General features: G+C 42.4%; 1 protein-coding gene across 1 annotated transcript; it reads left to right on the top strand.

Annotated features, from left to right (window-relative positions):
- The first annotated feature begins 906 nt into the window (after window positions 1–906).
- On the top strand, window positions 907–15,249 carry SMU1 (SMU1 DNA replication regulator and spliceosomal factor). The gene is made up of 12 exons (XM_082497019.1): window positions 907–983; window positions 1,282–1,492; window positions 1,596–1,748; window positions 2,302–2,412; window positions 3,317–3,445; window positions 4,729–4,848; window positions 5,259–5,375; window positions 5,579–5,706; window positions 10,209–10,335; window positions 11,610–11,777; window positions 12,073–12,225; window positions 12,868–15,249. The coding sequence occupies exons 1-12, from the start codon at window positions 958–960 to the stop codon at window positions 12,964–12,966; spliced, it is 1,542 nt and encodes a 513-aa protein (XP_082353145.1). The 5' UTR covers window positions 907–957; the 3' UTR covers window positions 12,967–15,249.
- The last annotated feature ends 2,879 nt before the right edge of the window (window positions 15,250–18,128 follow it).

Raw genomic sequence — 18,128 nt, 5'->3', positions numbered from 1 at the left:
TAGCCAAGGAGCTGCTCTGCATCATGCCCGGCCCAACCTGCAGTCGGACGTGTCAGTGTCACTGCAGGTAACCTCCTGAAATGCTGATGAGTGAAGGACAGTAGGTAGGCTGCAGTTCTGTGGGAAACCCACTGGAAAACATAGAGTTTTGTATTGCAACTGTATAACACTCAAACACAGCTTACGCTGAAGGCACAAACCATACTTCTAAGACAGCAGTGAACAGAGTACCTATGCAGGTTAACTTACATTAGTGCTCTTGCCTTGATGTTACACTTGCTGTGTCACTCAAGTGGCTGTTCTATTTCAAGTGCTGCTATTTTGAGGGATAGGAAAAAAAACCCAATCTCTTTCAGCTCCCAGAACCAATAGCCACTCCTGGGAGAACACTGGCCCCAACCTTTTATGATGCTTTTTTACTCATGTCGTCTCTCAGCCTTCCTGGCCGCGTCACCACTGTGCTCGGCCCACCAGCAGTTCTGCATCCACGAACTTGTGTTTGGCTTCTGCTACGTCACAGGCCTTAAGCCCAATATTCATTCCGCCTGAGGAGTAACAACGAGGACATGGAGGCTCCTGGCTCTCCCGGCGCTGCCGAAGACGGGCCCCGGGCCCTCCCCACCCCCGGAAGCACCAGCGAGGCCCCACGGAGGCCCCAGCGAGGCCCTGCCGGCACCGGCCGCCCTCAGCCGGGCCGGGGGCCCCCGCCGCCTCCCCGGACCGCGTCCCGGCACCGCCAGGGGGCGCCCGAGCCGCCCCGCCGCCGTGGCGCGAGGACGTCCCAGCGCGCATGCCCACCGCCGGCGTCTCCCCCCGCCCTCCTCCTCAGCCACGTGACAGGTGGGAGGGGCGGTCCCGTGGCGTGGCGTGGCGCGGACCGGAAGCGGCGGAGCGCGAGGCCGGAAGTCGGGGAGGAGGTGGCGGAGGGCTCTTCGTGAACTGTGACTGCGGCTCAAGATGTCGATCGAAATCGAGTCCTCCGAGTGCGTGTGGCGGCGGCGGGGAGGGGTGGCGGTCCCGGTCCTGGCGGCGGGGTGGTGGCGGCGGGAGAAGGCGGTGACGCCGGGCCGACGCGGGAGCCGTTGCAGGGCGGCGTGGCCGTGGGGGAGGGGCTGCCCCTGAGGTGATCGGGGGACATGAGGGCGTCCGCGGTCGCGGGGGTGATGCTAGTTCCGCCGCGGCTGGGCACCCGGGCAGGAGGGGGCTGCGTCGGCTGAGGGGGGACCGCGGTGAGGGCGGCTCGCGGGGCTGATGCCGTGAGTGCGCCCTGTTCCCTTGCAGCGTGATCCGGCTGATCATGCAGTACCTGAAAGAGAACAGCCTCCACCGAGCCCTCGCAACCCTTCAGGAGGAAACGACTGTGTCCCTCAACACTGTGGACAGTATCGAGAGCTTTGTGGCAGACATCAACAGCGGGCATTGGGACACAGTGCTGCAAGCCATACAGTCGCTGAAGCTGCCCGACAAGACCCTCATTGATCTCTACGAGCAGGTGGGTGAGAGTAGGCAGTGCGTGGATTTCTCTGGTTTTGGGGGGAAGCCCCTCTCTGGAGGGGGCACCCTTTGCTGATGCGGGTGTCTGTCTCTTGGTGCAGGTTGTGCTGGAGTTGATTGAGCTCCGGGAACTAGGTGCTGCCAGGTCTCTCCTGAGACAAACAGATCCCATGATCATGCTAAAACAAACTCAGCCAGAGCGGTACATCCACCTTGAAAACCTTCTGGCCAGATCTTACTTTGATCCTCGTGAGGTATGTTATGCTATTCCTAAAGACTTCACAATGCTGTCTTGCATGACCCCAAGCATCGTTCGAAGTTGCTAACGGCTTATGGCATCTTTTCCATTCTGGGAGTGAGAATGTGCAGCTTTCCAGTTTGATTATTTTACATGTTGTATGAAGTGTTTGGGAAATGGTGTGTAACACTTGATCACTAGGCAGCAGAGCAGTGGTTTTGAAGTATACTGCAGTTGGGAGTTTGTGGATTTATACCTGTATCCTGCAACTGGATGACATATGTGCCTTGCTTTTCCTGTCTTATAAACGCAGAAGAAAATGTACATTCTGTAAATAAAATTGTTTTATAATGGCAATAATAACAAGGCATTATTTCTGACTGATTATGTCAGTCTGACATTTTTAGTGAAAGCATATCTCACATGTTTCAAGGGTTGATGTTAAAGATAAAGGCTGTTTTGAACACCTAATAGCAAATGAATCTGCAAGGGGCTTCAGTTCACAGCCATGGATGCTTTTATGGAAAATAGTTTAAAAGAATCACTTCATAAGAATAATTTCTCTCTAGGCCTACCCAGATGGAAGTAGCAAAGAGAAGCGGAGAGCTGCTATTGCACAAGCGTTAGCTGGAGAAGTCAGTGTGGTACCTCCATCTCGTCTTATGGCATTGTTGGGGCAGGTAATTCTTGAAAAATATTTTAGTAGCTATGTCAGTTTCTGTAGATCTTGGCTGCATAAAACTGTGACATAGTTGATTCTCCAACTCTGTAAAAGTAAAGCTTAAATATTGCACACTTGCATGTGATATAATTAAAAATATTTTCTCCATGTCTCAAGGATTTAGCAGTTGTAGGAAGTCAGCACTCCAGCAGTAGATTTCTTCCCAGAGAATAAATACTCAGTGCATAGAAAAGATTATTTTCAAAGTACATTTTAACACATGCTGTTTCTGCTGTTGTGCTTACTCTTTTTTGATTATCTGAATATATTCATTGATACTCTATGCAGGCAGCATTTCATATATTCTGCTGTTTTATGGCTTAAATCTTACTTTTTAAGCTTGTAAGCATGCCGAATAAATCCTGTCAGCATAACAGGTGTGTCCTGTGACCGAAGGTGTCTTTCTGCTGAAGGGGGTGTATAAGATTCCATCTTTTGAATTAAGTTCACTTGTGCCTTCCAAGAAAGCTTATGTGTCATTTTTCATTTTATGTATGCAGTTCTAGGCAAATAGACAACTGGTCGGGTAATTTAAATTAACAAAAGATTGAATTCACACTGGGTATGTACTTTATACTGTGTACTGAAGGTAGAATAAGAAGAGTGGGCCTGAGTCATTCTCACTTGCAAAAATCGTTTGGAGATAATGTTCTGTTCTGTTTGTGGTCATGAGTTAGGAAGCGGAATCTGATAAGTCTTGTTTCAAGTAATTGTTTACAGCATATTTGCCTCAAACTTTACAATCATACAATTTGTAAGGGTACCAGAAACTATTGCTGTATTGTGTTAATTAGAAGCAAGTTTTGATGAGGAAGATGTATGTTAACTGATACCTAACTGTATGGCTTTCAACTCCTCTAAAGGCACTGAAATGGCAGCAGCATCAGGGCCTGCTTCCTCCTGGTATGACAATTGACTTGTTCAGAGGCAAAGCAGCTGTGAAAGATGTAGAAGAAGAAAAGTTCCCCACACAGCTAAGCAGACACATTAAGGTGATGTTGTGTTTGCTTTTATGTGTGTTACTGCTGTTTGTTCCTTCCTGTGCTTTACATTGGGAGATAAGAGTAAACCATCTGAATTCTTTTGCTTTTTTGTAAGTGCTTTCCCTCTCTCTGTGTCTTTGTTGGTTTTGTTTTGTTTTGTTTTTTAACTTCTCTATGCTTTATCTCATCCAGAGACTTTCCATGAGAGTCTGAAATGAGGTCCCTTAACAAGATTGACTGCTCATGGTATTTGTGAATATGATAAAGGCACTAATTGTTTCTTTGACTTCACAGTTCAGAATAATGCAGTTTTCAGGAGTGGTTTGCTTAGTTGCCTTCTTTATTTGTGCAAGGAAATACTCATGTCTTAAACTTCTGTGCTTGTGTATTAGCTTCTGTGAACCACTGAAGTTTTGATCACGAATTACAACATACCAGGTCTACTAATATGATCAGTATTTCCTTTTTAAGGATTTTATCACATAGATTTCAAAAGAGAAGGAAAACTGTGTTGTAATGACGTAGTTGCCCTGCAGCGCTCACAATATGGAATAGGCTTTTCAACTTCACCAAGCTATTCTGAACAGTGAGAAGTGTTAGTTCACTGTAGTAGCTCTACCAGTTCTCACAACGAACAGATGTTTTTTGGAAGTCATGAGTTGGAACTTACGGTTTGTGGTGTTCAATAGCACTGTGATAAAAATGTTTTATTAGAACTTGTTTTGTTTATCAGTACCAGTCTTGGATTTTTGTATTGATTATTGAAAACTTTTTTCTATACTCAGTTGTATGGTTGCTTATGTTTAAAAATTTTAAATTTAAAAATTTTAAAACTGTATGTAAAAAAAAAAAAAAAACCCAAACATTCTCTGTGAAAATTTCGCTGGAAAAACATCCTTCCAAGTGAAGCGACTTGCACTACTTCAGAAATTTCTGAAGTCTGCTAGGGATATGTGTTGGGTACTGGAAAGGTATTTGTTAACATACACAATTCATGGCAAAAACAGAAATATGAAGGCAATCAACCCAACTGCTGCTGTAAGCATGAAGTGTTTGATGTAAGTTTCACAAGTATTACTAGACCAAAAGGAGGGTTTTTTTCAGTTTGTTTATGAAGTGCTAATATGTAGGTATTGACAGGGGGTTTTTTGTACCTTTACATTAAATTTGTGAATGCATACCTCTAGAAAATACTGTATTTTTGCAACCAAAATGAGAATACAATTTTGTTTTAATGAGTTGCTCCCTTTAAATTGCTTATGAGGCTTAATTTGTATTCTTCTGTAAAACAGTTTGGGCAGAAGTCGCATGTGGAGTGTGCTCGGTTTTCCCCAGATGGACAGTATCTGGTTACTGGCTCTGTTGATGGTTTCATTGAAGTATGGAACTTCACTACTGGAAAGATTAGGAAGGTAAATTGTGCCTCATTTCACACAGGTAGTTCATTGGCCAGACCCCCTGGTTATATTCTTTGAGATTATACTTTATTTTTGTTTTAACTTCTTGGGGACTGAGTCTGAAAAGGCTGTATGCTTGGGTGGTTCAAATATCAATCTGGAATCTTGATGGGGGTTTAATTGTCTGGTTTGTCATAGACTTCCTTCTGCAATAACATTTTTATTTTTTTTAATTTTCTGGATCATCGTTACTGCCTCTCAAATGGTGACAGTAGCACTTCCCTGTTATAAAGCTGTGAGGTCTGCTTGATGATAGGCTATAAAATATAACTGAAGTTAAAACTGCTAGTACTTTTGCACTTCGACATAAAATATATTTCATTGAACTCACTATTTTGACTGGTGGATCTTCTGCTTTTATTTAGGATCTGAAGTACCAGGCACAAGATAATTTTATGATGATGGATGATGCAGTGCTCTGTATGTGCTTCAGTAGAGATACAGAAATGCTAGCAACTGGAGCACAAGATGGAAAGATCAAGGTACAAATCTTTTTCTATGGTATGTTGGCAGAGGTGGTGACCAAAAGTATTCACTTGCAATTGCAGTAATGTTGCAATTCCATATAAAAAACAATTATCTTTAGCATGGATTAGAAACAGATACATATTGAGTTTGATATTTAAACTTCTGTGATCTCATAACAAAGTAACCACCTCTGTTTCATTTGCTGTTTCCTCTCCAGGTGTGGAAAATCCAGAGCGGTCAGTGTCTGAGAAGATTCGAACGAGCACACAGTAAAGGTGTTACATGCCTCAGTTTCTCCAAAGACAGCAGCCAAATTCTTAGTGCTTCTTTTGATCAGACAATCAGGTAAATAGACTGAGAATGTGTGAGCTACAGTGCAGGAAGAAAGCAAACAGATTTGACCTGGGATTTGATCCTTTTGCATTGAGTTTCAATACTAAGAGGAGTGTAGGACTGCTGAGGGTTGGGGAGGAACAGTTTGAAAGTTTGAGCTTTCACCTTGCTTACCTTGCATTATTCCAGGGCTAGGGGCCAAGGACTTCTTCTGCCCTGTTGTCATTTACATTGACCTTGTGCATTTTCTTTCTGGGAGACTCCTAGCTTAAGAAACAGTTGTGTCAGCCTGGAAAAGTAATATTTTTTATGATAAGCTTAGGGTAAAAAAAGATCTGAGGAGAACAGGATGATGACATTTTTTTTTAAATGGCCTAAACAGCCTAATCATACTCACTAGCTTTAATAGATGACATGGCAGTAGTTGATTCCATCCAGTTTATGTTCTTTGTGAAGCAGTATCATGGGCTTCTCTTTTTCTACTATCGAAAGAAATCCTCTGAGAGCAGCTTTAAGTATTTTGGTGCATCTTCTCTGCTTCCACCTGATAGTTGCTCAATAGAGCAAAATTTCCAAAAGTCCAAAAATGCTTGGGAATCTCAGTTAGCAATAGTTATGGCTCTCCTGTGGGCTGGAATAAGGGTCTATATGTCCCTATGAGCTGCAGGTGGGTGAGAGGAGATAACGTGCATCCCTACACATTCAGGAACAATCACTTTGCGTTCTGTTGCTGCTCCCTGTCTAAGTCATGCATTGCTAGTGCTTATCATAAAAGGGTTCTTGCCCCAGCACACACCCTAAGTTCATCTCTGTAATCCCAGCCTCCAGATCCACCCCTCTATCTCTCTTGGATCCAGAGAACTTCCTTTGGAGTGGAACAAGAGGAAGAAGGATCCAAAGAATATGTTCTCTGGGCATCTATTCTTCCCAGCAGTCTGATAGGGAATACTAGAGATCCAACCCTGGAAGACAGCCAGGCTGATGGACCCTGAGAGCTTCAAGGGCAGGAGTTGCAATTTGTATCTGGAAATGGCAGGACAGCCTTTCCTGTACTCTAAGGTGTTGGGTTTTGATCTGAGTATCTCTTCAGATGTACATGGTGTATCAGACTGAGAGAACTGGGCCTGGTCACCCTGGAAAAAGAAGGCTGAGAAGGGATGTAGTTGCCTCATCTAGTGGTAGTCGTAGATAAGGCAATGCCAGACTCTTCTTAAGTGCACAGTTCCTGCAGGGGATAACCTCCAGGAAGTGAAATTCTGGCTGTATATAAGGAAAAACCTTTTTCTCCCCTTGGGAAAGAAGCAGTGCTTGGACAACACTAAGAGAGTTCGGTCAGGCTGGTGGGGACCTCAGTCCTTGAAGACTTTCAAAGCTAAATTGCATGAGATGATGAGTGACTTGGAAGTTGATGTTGCTTTGAGGAGAGCAGTGGAATAGAGGTCTTCTGGGGTGTCTTCCAGCCTAAGTTATTCTGTGATCTCTGAAGTGTACTACTTTTTTGGAATCTCTGTTAGAGAAAAATTATGTGGTCAGATGTTTTTTACATTTGTGCTGACAAGAGAAGAAAACTCCTTTCAGTGATGGACAAGAGCCATAGAGACATGAGATAGGATCATTTTTCTCTTCTCTCCCAAAAGATAACTCCCATCTCTCCAAGCTGTGTCTGCAGTTCTGCTTTTGGACATGGGAATTCTTTCCATTTCTCATGCAAACCATCCCTTGCTGTGTAGCACCAGCACTAGGTTAGGATATGAGCTCTGGGGTTTTTTAACCAAACTGTATAGTTCAATTTCCCAATGTCTATGGCATTCCTTTTGGGCAGCGAAACTGTTCACGATGTTAAAGGCCTGCAAGCCGAGATCTTGGGAATCCAGGAATGGGAGTTGAGTCTTTCTAGAAACTTTGGACTTGCTTTGGTGTGCAATCCAGTTAGTGTATTTAGCAAGTTGATAGTGTGTCAGCTCAGTTACAGTGGTTGGATATGAGGTCTGTCTGCAGAAAATCCAAGCAAGCACATCCCCCTTAACATGCTTGGGCTAAACTGAACAAACTTGGCATTACCTGACACTTTCCACGTGCTAAAACTTACATTCATAGAATTACTGCAGCTTACCTGGTGTGCGGGTAATCTGTTAAGCAAGAACATGATAAAGCAATGGATTGCTGTGGGACAGGTATGAAGGTGGTTAGGTTTGCGCCTGCGCTCTAAGAAAGTTCAAGCATCTGTGCAACCTGTGTAAGGCAGACTAGGTATAAATTACAAAATAGTTTGATTTAAAAGGTACCTCTAGAGGTCTCTAGTCCAATATGCTTCTCAAAGCACAACCAACATTTCAGTTAGGTCAGCTTGCTCAGGGCCTTCCTTGTCCGGCTGAGTTCTCAAAATCTCCATGAGTGGAGGAGACCCCACTGCTTTACTTGGCATCTGCCCCATGGTAGTACAACCCCCTCAGAGAAAATCCTGTTGGACCTAAGGAAATACTTTCTGTTTTGGTTTGGTTTGTTCTTTTTTCCCTTTGTAACTTGTGCCCTTTGCATCTTGTCTGTCGTTTAGCTATGCAATTCTGCGGAGGATCTGACTGCATTTATTCTTTAAAAACCTGTTAGGTAGTGATGTTAACCAAATAGTTACAATTTTTCAGGTGTTTAGTAAGGACTTAAATATCCTTTTTCTGTTGTGTGTTTTTTTTTTTTTTTTTAAGGATCATTGCAGTGTGGATAAAAGCAAGAATGAAAGTTAATTGTAACTTTTAATACTAGCAAATAGTCACAAAAATACTCAAACTCTGTTCTAATCTAAGTTACCAGATGGGCAGCAACTTCATCAAACACTTGTTCCTGCAGCTCTTAGCATCTGGAAAGTGTCGCCTAACATTCGTGTTGTAGAGTAATTCTGATCATGCACCTATTAGGTGTCTTGTTACTGAGTGGAATTTTTTTCACTACTAGGTAGATTTGGTTTGCAACAAAGCTCTTCTATTGCTACGCAGACACTTTGCGGCAGTTAAAAGAAGCTTAGATCAGTTTTGTCTAGTTCACAGCTATTTTTCTTCTTTGAGGTTATTCTGACTTACAATACTTAATAATAATTTGTTTAACTTTTTTGTCTACAAGGAAGACAGCAATTAGATGCTCATGAACTTTCAGTTCTCCGAGTTGAACAGGCACAGCCGTCTTAGCCTCTCCTCATGCATGGTGTGGTCCAGCCCTCTGGCCATCCTAGTGGCCCCTTAGTGGAGGACACAGTCCTCCAGAGGTGGCTACACCTCTGCCAAGTAGGGGGTGAACCCGCATCTGCAGTGTGCCTCCCCTAATGCGTCTGGTGTGTGGCTGGGTTTCCTCAATGCCACAGCACGCTGCTGGCCTTCACTTTGGTCTCCCCAAGGACTGCCAGGTCCTTTGCTGCAGTCCTCCTCGGCAGCCTGTCAGCCCTGAGGTGATTCTGATGCCTGAGGTGATTCTGCAACCATCTGTTGTCAACGTCATGAGGTTTCTCTCAGTCCATCTGTCCAGTTTGTCAAGGTTTCGAGCTTCCTTATCTGTCTTTTTCAAAATTGAGTTGAAGGATATGGAACTTACATTGTGAATCAGATTGATCCAGTGCTTGGTGACTGTATACATTTCATATTTAATTGAATGGAGTTATGTAATAAGTTTAATAGCTTTAGGCTCTTGCCAGTACGGTAAAACCCAGTGGTACCAATGGTACTGCTTTAGATGAAAATGAAGAAATGTCTGGATCTGGAGGCAACCGCACAGTGAACAGGCATTACAAAACATCTTAATGAGAGATGCTAATCTGTTTAAATCCTGATATATGTGAACTGTAACATAAGTATTTTAACTGAAATTATGTAAGGTCGGGTGTTGAATCAAGGACAGCAAGCTTCAAATGAAATAAGCCTTCATTCTGAAGGCTTCAGACTTCTGCTTGAAAACTGTATTTCTGTAGCCAGTTGGTACTACAATTTAAGGCTGATACAACTTAGCAATATAATTCCCTTTAGATGACAAAGGAAACTCTTTGCAGAGTTGCCCAGTAAGAGACAACGGCAACAGCTTGCAAAAGAGAAAAATGCTGGCTGTGTATAAGGAAAGAAGTTTTCTTAACTCGACAAGGACTTGCTCAAGGCTCTGAGCAAGCTGACCTCACTTAAAGGTTGCTTTTGCTTTAAGGAGTCCGTTGGACTAGAGACCTCCAGGGGTCACTTCCAATTCTGTAATTTTTGTTGTTGGCTTCATAGTTTTGGCTTTCATAGTCCTGTCTTCTAATATATACAGTGTATATTACATACAGGTCCTTGAGGCTGAAGGTTGATGGTATTTCCCAGAGCTTTTCTCAGGAACACATAATGTCTTTGAGAGGCTTGTGATAAAGACTTATGGTTTGCACATTTTTAGCACTTTTTGTTATTGCCTATCAAAGATATCTCAGATTTAAAATATGGTGAAGCCAGGGGGTGGTTCAGACTACCTCAGTTGCTCACTCAGTTATGACCTCTGTTGTGTGACAGGATTCATGGTTTAAAGTCTGGGAAAACTTTAAAGGAATTCCGTGGTCATTCGTCCTTCGTCAATGAAGCTACTTTTACCCAGGATGGCCACTATATTATCAGTGCATCCTCTGATGGCACAGTGAAGGTAAGATAGCATTTACCTTTTCTAAGTAACACATTAAAGACTCTTTGCATGTTGTAGCTGATTTCTTATAACTGCTGCAGTCATGGGAGAAGGACTTGGAGTTAGCATTAGTATCTGCTTGTGACCTTTGCTGTAGGTTGGTGTAAGTGAGAACTGGTGAAGTTTCAGACTCTTGCAGAGCCTGCTTCTGCTGTGTTTATGAAAGGAGAACATAAGTGCAGTACTTATCTGTCTGTTCCTGCTTCATTCTAGAAATAGAATTGACTGTGACAACTTTTGTCCTAGAATGTGGGGATTCCCTTGTCTGAAATAACGGCATTTTCTTGCTTACTGTGTTGGACACCTGTTTATTTCTTGGTGCTTAGGAGTCCCTTGCTGTGTAAGCTAAGTAATTGAGCATTAATGAAACTGATTGTAGAAGTGATAGATTTGGCTTCTAGTCTCAAAGAGTGGAACTGCTCAGTGTGTAGTAGTTGAAGAGGAGTAAAGCATTGTTGCGTACAGGGCATTACTGACTAATAATAAATAAATGAATATAGAAACAGCTACACTAAGTAGGGCATCGATGCAATGGATGGTGGGTGGGTGAATGGATCCGGTTTATAGATGTGGCGTACAAGAGTGTGACAGATTTTGCTCATATTAAATGGGGTGTTACTTCAAACATGCACTCTTTGCTAGACTGCCCTAAGCACAGGAATAGCATAAGAAGGTGGTATCTTCCATTTTGATTGTACTAGTATGTAAACAGCAAAAATATTCCACAGATAGTGAGTTACATTTTCTTTTAACTATTAAATGAGCAGTTCTATTTCCTGTTTCTGAACAGCTAGAACAGCCTGGTGTTGAGCCTGAAGTAGCTCTAAGCTGGGATATCTCTTCCAGCAATACCACTGAGGCTTTGCTTTTTCAGCAGTTTTTGTGTTTGTCTTCTGTAAGGCAAATTGCATGTGGAGAGGCTGCACATACATTCACAGATACCAGCTAAAACCAGAAGACAAGTCTGGACTCACCCCTCAGGGAATATGCTTAATAAAAGTGAGCCAGGCTGAATTTGGATAATAGAAATTCACTTTCTGTTCAGATGTAGTAAAATTGTTTGTAGTGTCCATATTTTAAAATAGATAATTTTTTTTAAGTCAGCCTTAAACTACAATTTTTTCAATTCACATTTCCCTTCAGGAGCCTTAAAAAATCTGAATCCTGTTTCCTGAATCACCTTATTTTTATTTTTTTTTAAAGCTAATTGGGTTTACGTTTATTTTTCATACTAGGTTTGGAATGTGAAGACAACAGAGTGCTCAAATACCTTCAAATCTCTTGGCAGCACTGCTGGGACAGACATTACTGTGAACAGCGTCATTCTGCTCCCTAAAAACCCAGAACACTTTGTTGTTTGCAACAGATCGAATACAGTCGTCATCATGAATATGCAAGGACAAGTATGTGATCTTACTGGTATCCTTTCAAATCTCTCTCTCAGTGATTTTAAGAATTCCAAAAACCTAGTTAATAACTTAGCCTTGGGTTAAACCTGATTTCTCCAGTTTGCTTTTATGACAAAATATTCTCTACCCAGGTTATAGAACAGCTTCACTTGCAGAAAGTGATTGCATCTGTGGAGAGATCCTGTGTTCTAAACAGACCTAGTACTGCCTCAGTATTTTTGTCCTGAACGTAGTAATGATGTACTTCAGTTTAATCCTGCCAAATATTTTTGGGGGGGTATCTTTACAGATTGTAAGAAGTTTTAGCTCTGGTAAAAGAGAAGGTGGTGACTTTGTCTGCTGTGCGCTTTCACCTCGCGGTGAATGGATCTACTGTGTTGGCGAAGATTTTGTGCTCTATTGCTTTAGCACAGTGACCGGCAAGCTGGAGAGAACTCTGACTGTAAGTTCTTAGCTTTGAGCTTTTGCAGAGTTCTAAACACAAGGATGATCTAAATGTTCATTATTTATGAAGTCCATAAGGAGAAGTCCGTAGGAAGAAGTCTTGTACCAAGGAATCTTTCACCTAGAGCAGCCATGATTGGTAACAAACACATTCCAGAACACTTGGCTGTAGAATGTCTTTAGGTTTTTTAGAACTGTTTTAATTTTTAAAGTTATGAAAATGTTTAGCCACCAATCCAATAGTGAATTGGTGCAAACTTATTTAAACTAGAGCACGTCTTGTCCTGGGCTCTGGCTGATGGAGAATCTGGCCAAGTTGTCAGGCTTACATTTGCCTTGGATTAAACTAAAGAGGAATACCAGCTTGAATGTCTAAATTTAATGGGGAATGTTGTGGATTTCGATGGATGTAAACCTTCACTGAACCTTCCCTCACCCAATACAAAGTAACTGCTATGTCATAAAAGTTGTTTGCCACTGGAACTTATTGCTGGGGGGTTATGTTCCTCTGCTTTAGCAATGTGCACAAAGCATGTTAAACCTCAGTCCATCTTTCCTCTAGTTCTTGTTTGAAGGGAATGTTTGGCTTGAATCTGATAAAGGAAGAATCCCCTGATGCATCTTTCTGCTTATTCTCTAGGTTCATGAAAAAGATGTCATTGGCATTGCTCATCACCCCCACCAGAACCTGATTGCTACTTACAGTGAAGATGGCCTCCTCAAGCTCTGGAAGCCATAGCTTGATTTTACAATGAGCTATGCCTGTTAGTTACAGGTTATTGATGTTTGTGCTTTAACAAAGTCTAAATGCACACAGTCTGATATTTGCTCAATTTTTAGTTCTGTTTTCCAGAGAATAACATTTTTACTTCTTGATCTAAAGGTAGATAGATTGATGCTTAAATACAGCATCAGTTAAATGCAAATACTTTTATTTTTACCAGAGTAGCTGAAGCAACTTCAGTGAGAATGTTTTTTTTCTGTCTCCTGAAGTCTGTACTCTTCCTACAGTGTTTATGAAAGTTGAACAAGCTAGGAACTATACACACTTACAAGTGGTTGCTGACTTCCTAGAATACAGTAAAATGCTTTTTTTTATTTGAGCAAATTATGTGGAACGGGAAAACTGTCTCTTCCTCACTGCTGAAACAAAGGCACAGTTTTCCTGGAATGGAGATGAGGCTACTCTGTCCTCAGCTTGAAGGCAGACGCTTTTCTAGTCCAGTGGGTTTTGCTGTGTTCAATTTTCACTATAATTTTTCCAATTAAGTAGTGTCACACAGCTTCCTCAGAATGAAACTATTCTTCCCCATCTCCCAGCACTTCCTGCTATAAACCTGCCTAACATGGCAGTGAGATATACTTGTTTGGGGGGGGTTGGTTGGTTGTTTATTTGTTTGTTTGTTTTGTGGGTTTTGGAGGTGGGATTGGTTGATTTTGTTTCGTTTTGGTTTGTTTGGGTTTTGTTTTTTTGTTTTACTTTAATTGCAGGCTAAAAGAAATTATTACCTGGGCCCTCTTCCTACAAGTACATAATGTCTTCAGACCAGCTTTACCTGAAGCAGGCCTCAGGGGATCAATATTTTAAAACATGCAAAAGCAGGTTTACATGGGCCAAGTCCCTAGTGCTGTGATGCTGCACATGCTGCAGTTGTTTTGTTTTTTTTCCAGTTTACTCAGTTTGGCTTCCTATTTTCTCAAAAGGGCATGGCATACTTAAGCTTTACATAATTTGTAAGATTTTTTTTTTTATTTATTTATTTCATATACCTGTGGTATATGAAATAGTTAAGGTGATACTTAGGTCCCACACGCTGATAAAAAGATGCTTTCAGGCTCTTAAGTTTTCAGTAGATGATGATTCCGTTTGAGATCCTGACTAATGCATACTGTTGTGAATGTACACCAGAATCTTCTAAAATCTGACCATAGTTTTTCTAGGATGCAGCAAAAAATGAGGTTTTGTCTGTAATGATGAGACAAACGCATGTAGATTTGAATCTGCTACACTGTTTCCTGTCCTGATCTGTAGAATGCTTTCCTGCCACAATAGTCTGTCAAACAGTAATAACTTATCTTTGACTTAATAAATTAGCTCCAATATAAGCAAGCTCATGATTTTTTTCAGCTGAAGGGTTTGATCCTAATGCAAGTATTGGTTGTCAGCTGCTGACTGATCTCCTTCAGCACTGACTGGTGCACTTCATTGGTCTGTGTTCATATGCAGAAACATTTTATCTTAACTTCTCACATAGCATTGCTTGTTCACTACAACTGTAGTGTTTAGTTCTATGTTTAGCTGTAATGTTTTAATTCCTAAGTTGTTCTTTACTTCCATAGATACGACAAAGTTATTTTTTAGATAGCAAAAAATGATTATTTTTCCTGCCTGAAAAGACACTGGTGTGTCAGAAACATCTGACAGTCATACATCTGACAAGCTCCATTGGTTTTTGGTACAGGAGAAGATGCTGACAAAATATTTTTAATATTCTCTAACTTGTGGTTTGTTTAGCCTTCAGATTACACGGAATTGCTAATCATCAATGTAAACTGTACCTTACATTGTTCTTTAAAAGAAAAGAAGTTGTACCAAATAAAACTGTCAGAGTCCTTAATGTTTAAAGATTGAAATACATTCTCTATCTTAAAAATGTGAGAAAATCTGTGATTTCTTATCCATCTAAGAGTTTCAGAGTTTATTCAAGACAAAAAAATGAAATGTAGTAACACTTATGAAAGGGCAGTGGTAAAACTTACTTCCTGGGCTGCAGCTGTAATTTGTAAAATAGCTGGCAGTTGGCACAAAAGTATAATGATAATCTTGAAAATGTTCTCTTTTTTTAAATGTAATTTTTTTTTTTTTTTTGTTAATGTGAACGTTAATTTTTTTAATGTAATCTAGGAAGACATTTTCTGTCTGGAGAGTCAGCCAGGTGTTATGCCACTTGCCTGTATGTAAGACTTGAACAAGGCAACATCTAGTGTTTTAACTAATATTAAAGAAAGCATTGTTCACCCATGGGCCTTGCTTTATTCTTGAATTATTTTGCTTGGGGATGGTGAGTTCCGTCATACGTAGAGGAGTGCAAAATGCTTTACACAGGGACTGCCACATAGTGAAAGTCTCATTGGTCAGTTCATCCTCCTGTTTCTGAACTGGGGATTGATGAATTTCAGCCTTGCTTGGGTGGAACTGTCTGTCTGTCTGTATGTGCTTGCAGAATGTGCTTGCAGAGCTACCGCCATCTCAGCAAAAAAAGAGACAGCTTGCTGTCTGTGAAGAAAAATCAAACTCTCCCTTGAGTCCTAGTAAGATTTAGAGAGACCAGCTGAAAACTGAAGACTTGATCTCAAGAGGAAAAGTTCCCTTGTGAATGTCTTATAAAGCAGCCGAATCCCCATAAGGTCTGAGAGCCTAGAGAATCCCCATGGGTGCCTGCCAGCCCATGTGAATCGATGATTCTGCACGTTGCTGAGGATTTTGGACCGTGAGCTTGGATGAGAGGGCCTGCCTCTGATTTGGGGAAGCTTGATAACATCATTGTTTAGTCTGAGATGAGAAAGAAAATATGTTGCAGACATTTATAGGAAAGATGATGTTAAAAGTCAGTTATAAATGCTCTTTAAATACAGCATTTCTTCGCTTTCTACCTGGTTTCTGCATTGGTTTTGGGAGTCCTTAAGCATGGTTACTCCATTTCCAGTTCCTGTTCATATGGGCTTCAGTGCGTTCACTGGATAGCTGTAAATAAAGCAAGCCTACGACCTTCTGGATCATGGTGACTTGTAAGAGAGAGGCTGAGCAAACTTGGATCTGAATGTCAGGCAGAAAAGCATAGGCTTAAGGTGAATCCTAAGGAGAAAGGTGGCTAAATGCTTTATTTCAGGGGCAGAGTAGGAATCGTCTGTGGGAATTCTTTGGCTTCCCATGGAGCTAGATCCAAGGAGATGGATGCTGCTGAAGTGCAAGGAGTGTAACAATTTTACCTGTAACAGGTGCTGCTTGCATTATGAAACAAGGTAGTGAAGCCCTCTTGAGTTTCTTTGTGTTCCTTAGCCTATAAAACAGCTCCCTGTGTAGGAACAAATTCTGATACTGCCTCTGCTTTGTGGGGCAGGAAATGGCATTCGCTTGTCTGGGAGCAGGCACGTGGCCCTGCCAACTGGTTAAGCCTTTCCTGTCTTCCCAAATTAGAAGCTTTGTAAGCCAAATCAACAAATAAGCGTTCTTTCAAGTTTTATTCAAAGAATGACAGGATGTCCAAGGTTGGAAGGGTTGAGGACTCCACCACCTCCTTGGGCAACCTGCACCAGTGCTCAGTCACCCTCACAGTAAAAGAGTTTCCTGATGTTCAGAGGGAACCTCCCGTTTTTCAGTTTGTGACCATTGCCTCTGGTCCTGTCACTGGGCACCACTGGAAAGAGCCTGGATCCATGTCTTTGCATTCCCCCTTCAGTTATTTGTATACATTGATGAGATCCCCCCTGAGCCTTCTCTTCTCCAGGCTGAACAGTCCCCGATCTCTCAGCCTTTCCTCATAGGAGAGGCGCTCCAGTCCCTTCAGCATCTTTATGGCCCTTTGCTAGACTCTCTCCAGTACATCCATGTCTCTCTCATATTGAGCAGCCCAAAACCAGACGCAGTACTGCAGGCGCGTCTTCACCAATGCTGACTAGAGGGGAAGGTCACCTCTGTCAACCTGCTGGCAACCAGGATACCATTAGCCTTCTTTCCAAAAAAGGCACATTACTGGCCCATGTTCAATTTGCTATCCACCAGGATCCCCGAGTTCCTTCTCTGCCCAGCTACTTTCCAGCTACCCCAGCCTGTATTGGTGCCTGTGGTTGTTCCTCCCCAGGTGCAAGACATTGTACTTCCCTTGCTGAACTTCATGAGGTTCCTGTCAGCCTATTTCTACAGCCTGTCGAGGTCCATCTGGATGACAGCACAACCCTCTGTTGTATCAGCTACTCCCAGATCTGTGTCATCTGCAAACTTGCTAAGGTTATACGCTCTCACATCATCCAGATCATTACTGAAGATGTTAAACAGGACTGGAGCCAGTACTGACCCCTGGGGTACGCTGCTAGCCACTGGCCTCCAACGAGACTCTGTTCCACGATCACTACCCTCTGGGCCTGGCCATTCAGCCAGCTTTCAGTCTGCCTCACTGCTCATCCATCCCATGTATCAACAGCTTCTCTGTGAAGATCTTGTGGGAGACAGTGTCAAAGGTCTTACTGAAGTCTAGGTAGACAATATCCACTGCTCTCCTCTCATCTACCAGGCCAGTTATTTCTTCATAAAAGTTTTATCAAGTTGGTCAAGCATGACTTTCCCTTGGTGAAGCCACACTGACTACTACTGATGATTTTCTTGTTATTGATGTGCCTGGAAATGGTTTCCAGGATTAGCTGCATCATCACTTTCCTAAGAATTGAGCTGAGGCTGATGGGTCTCTAGTTCCCTGGATCCTCCTTCTAGTCCTTCTTGAAGATGGAAGTGACATTTTCTTTCCACCAATCTTCAGGCACTTCCCCCAGTCACCATGATTGATCAAAGATTATTGAGAGTGGCCTCACAATGACATCTGCCAGCTCCCACAACACTTGGGTGCATCCCATCAGGGCCCGTGGACCTATGTATGTCCAGTTTGCTTAAGCCTTCCCTGACGTGATCCTCTTCCACCAAGGGTACATCCTCCTTGCTCCAGACTCTCCCCTTGGTCTCTGGGACCTGGGATTCTTGAAGACCAATGTCGCTAGTAAGAACGAGGCAAAGGTGGCATTCAGTACCTCAACCTTTTCCATGTGTGACCAGGTGCTCCATCTCATCCAGCCATAGGCCAACATTTTCCCTAGCCTTTCCCATCTATGTACTTAGAGAAGCCCTTCTTG

Source organism: Vanellus vanellus (assembly GCF_965231255.1).
Source record: "Vanellus vanellus genome assembly, chromosome: Z".
Taxonomy (NCBI): Eukaryota; Metazoa; Chordata; class Aves; order Charadriiformes; family Charadriidae; genus Vanellus; species Vanellus vanellus.
Note: the sequence above shows the minus strand (reverse complement) of the source record. Positions and strands in the feature narration are given on the sequence as shown.

Excerpts from the sequence above, each read along its gene's own strand:
- SMU1 (XM_082497019.1), top strand. The coding sequence starts at position 958 with ATGTCGATCGAAATCGAGTCCTCCGA. Across the intron at positions 1,749-2,301 it reads CTTACTTTGATCCTCGTGAG|GCCTACCCAGATGGAAGTAG; the intron begins GTATGTTATGCT and ends ATTTCTCTCTAG. Across the intron at positions 3,446-4,728 it reads AGCTAAGCAGACACATTAAG|TTTGGGCAGAAGTCGCATGT; the intron begins GTGATGTTGTGT and ends TCTGTAAAACAG.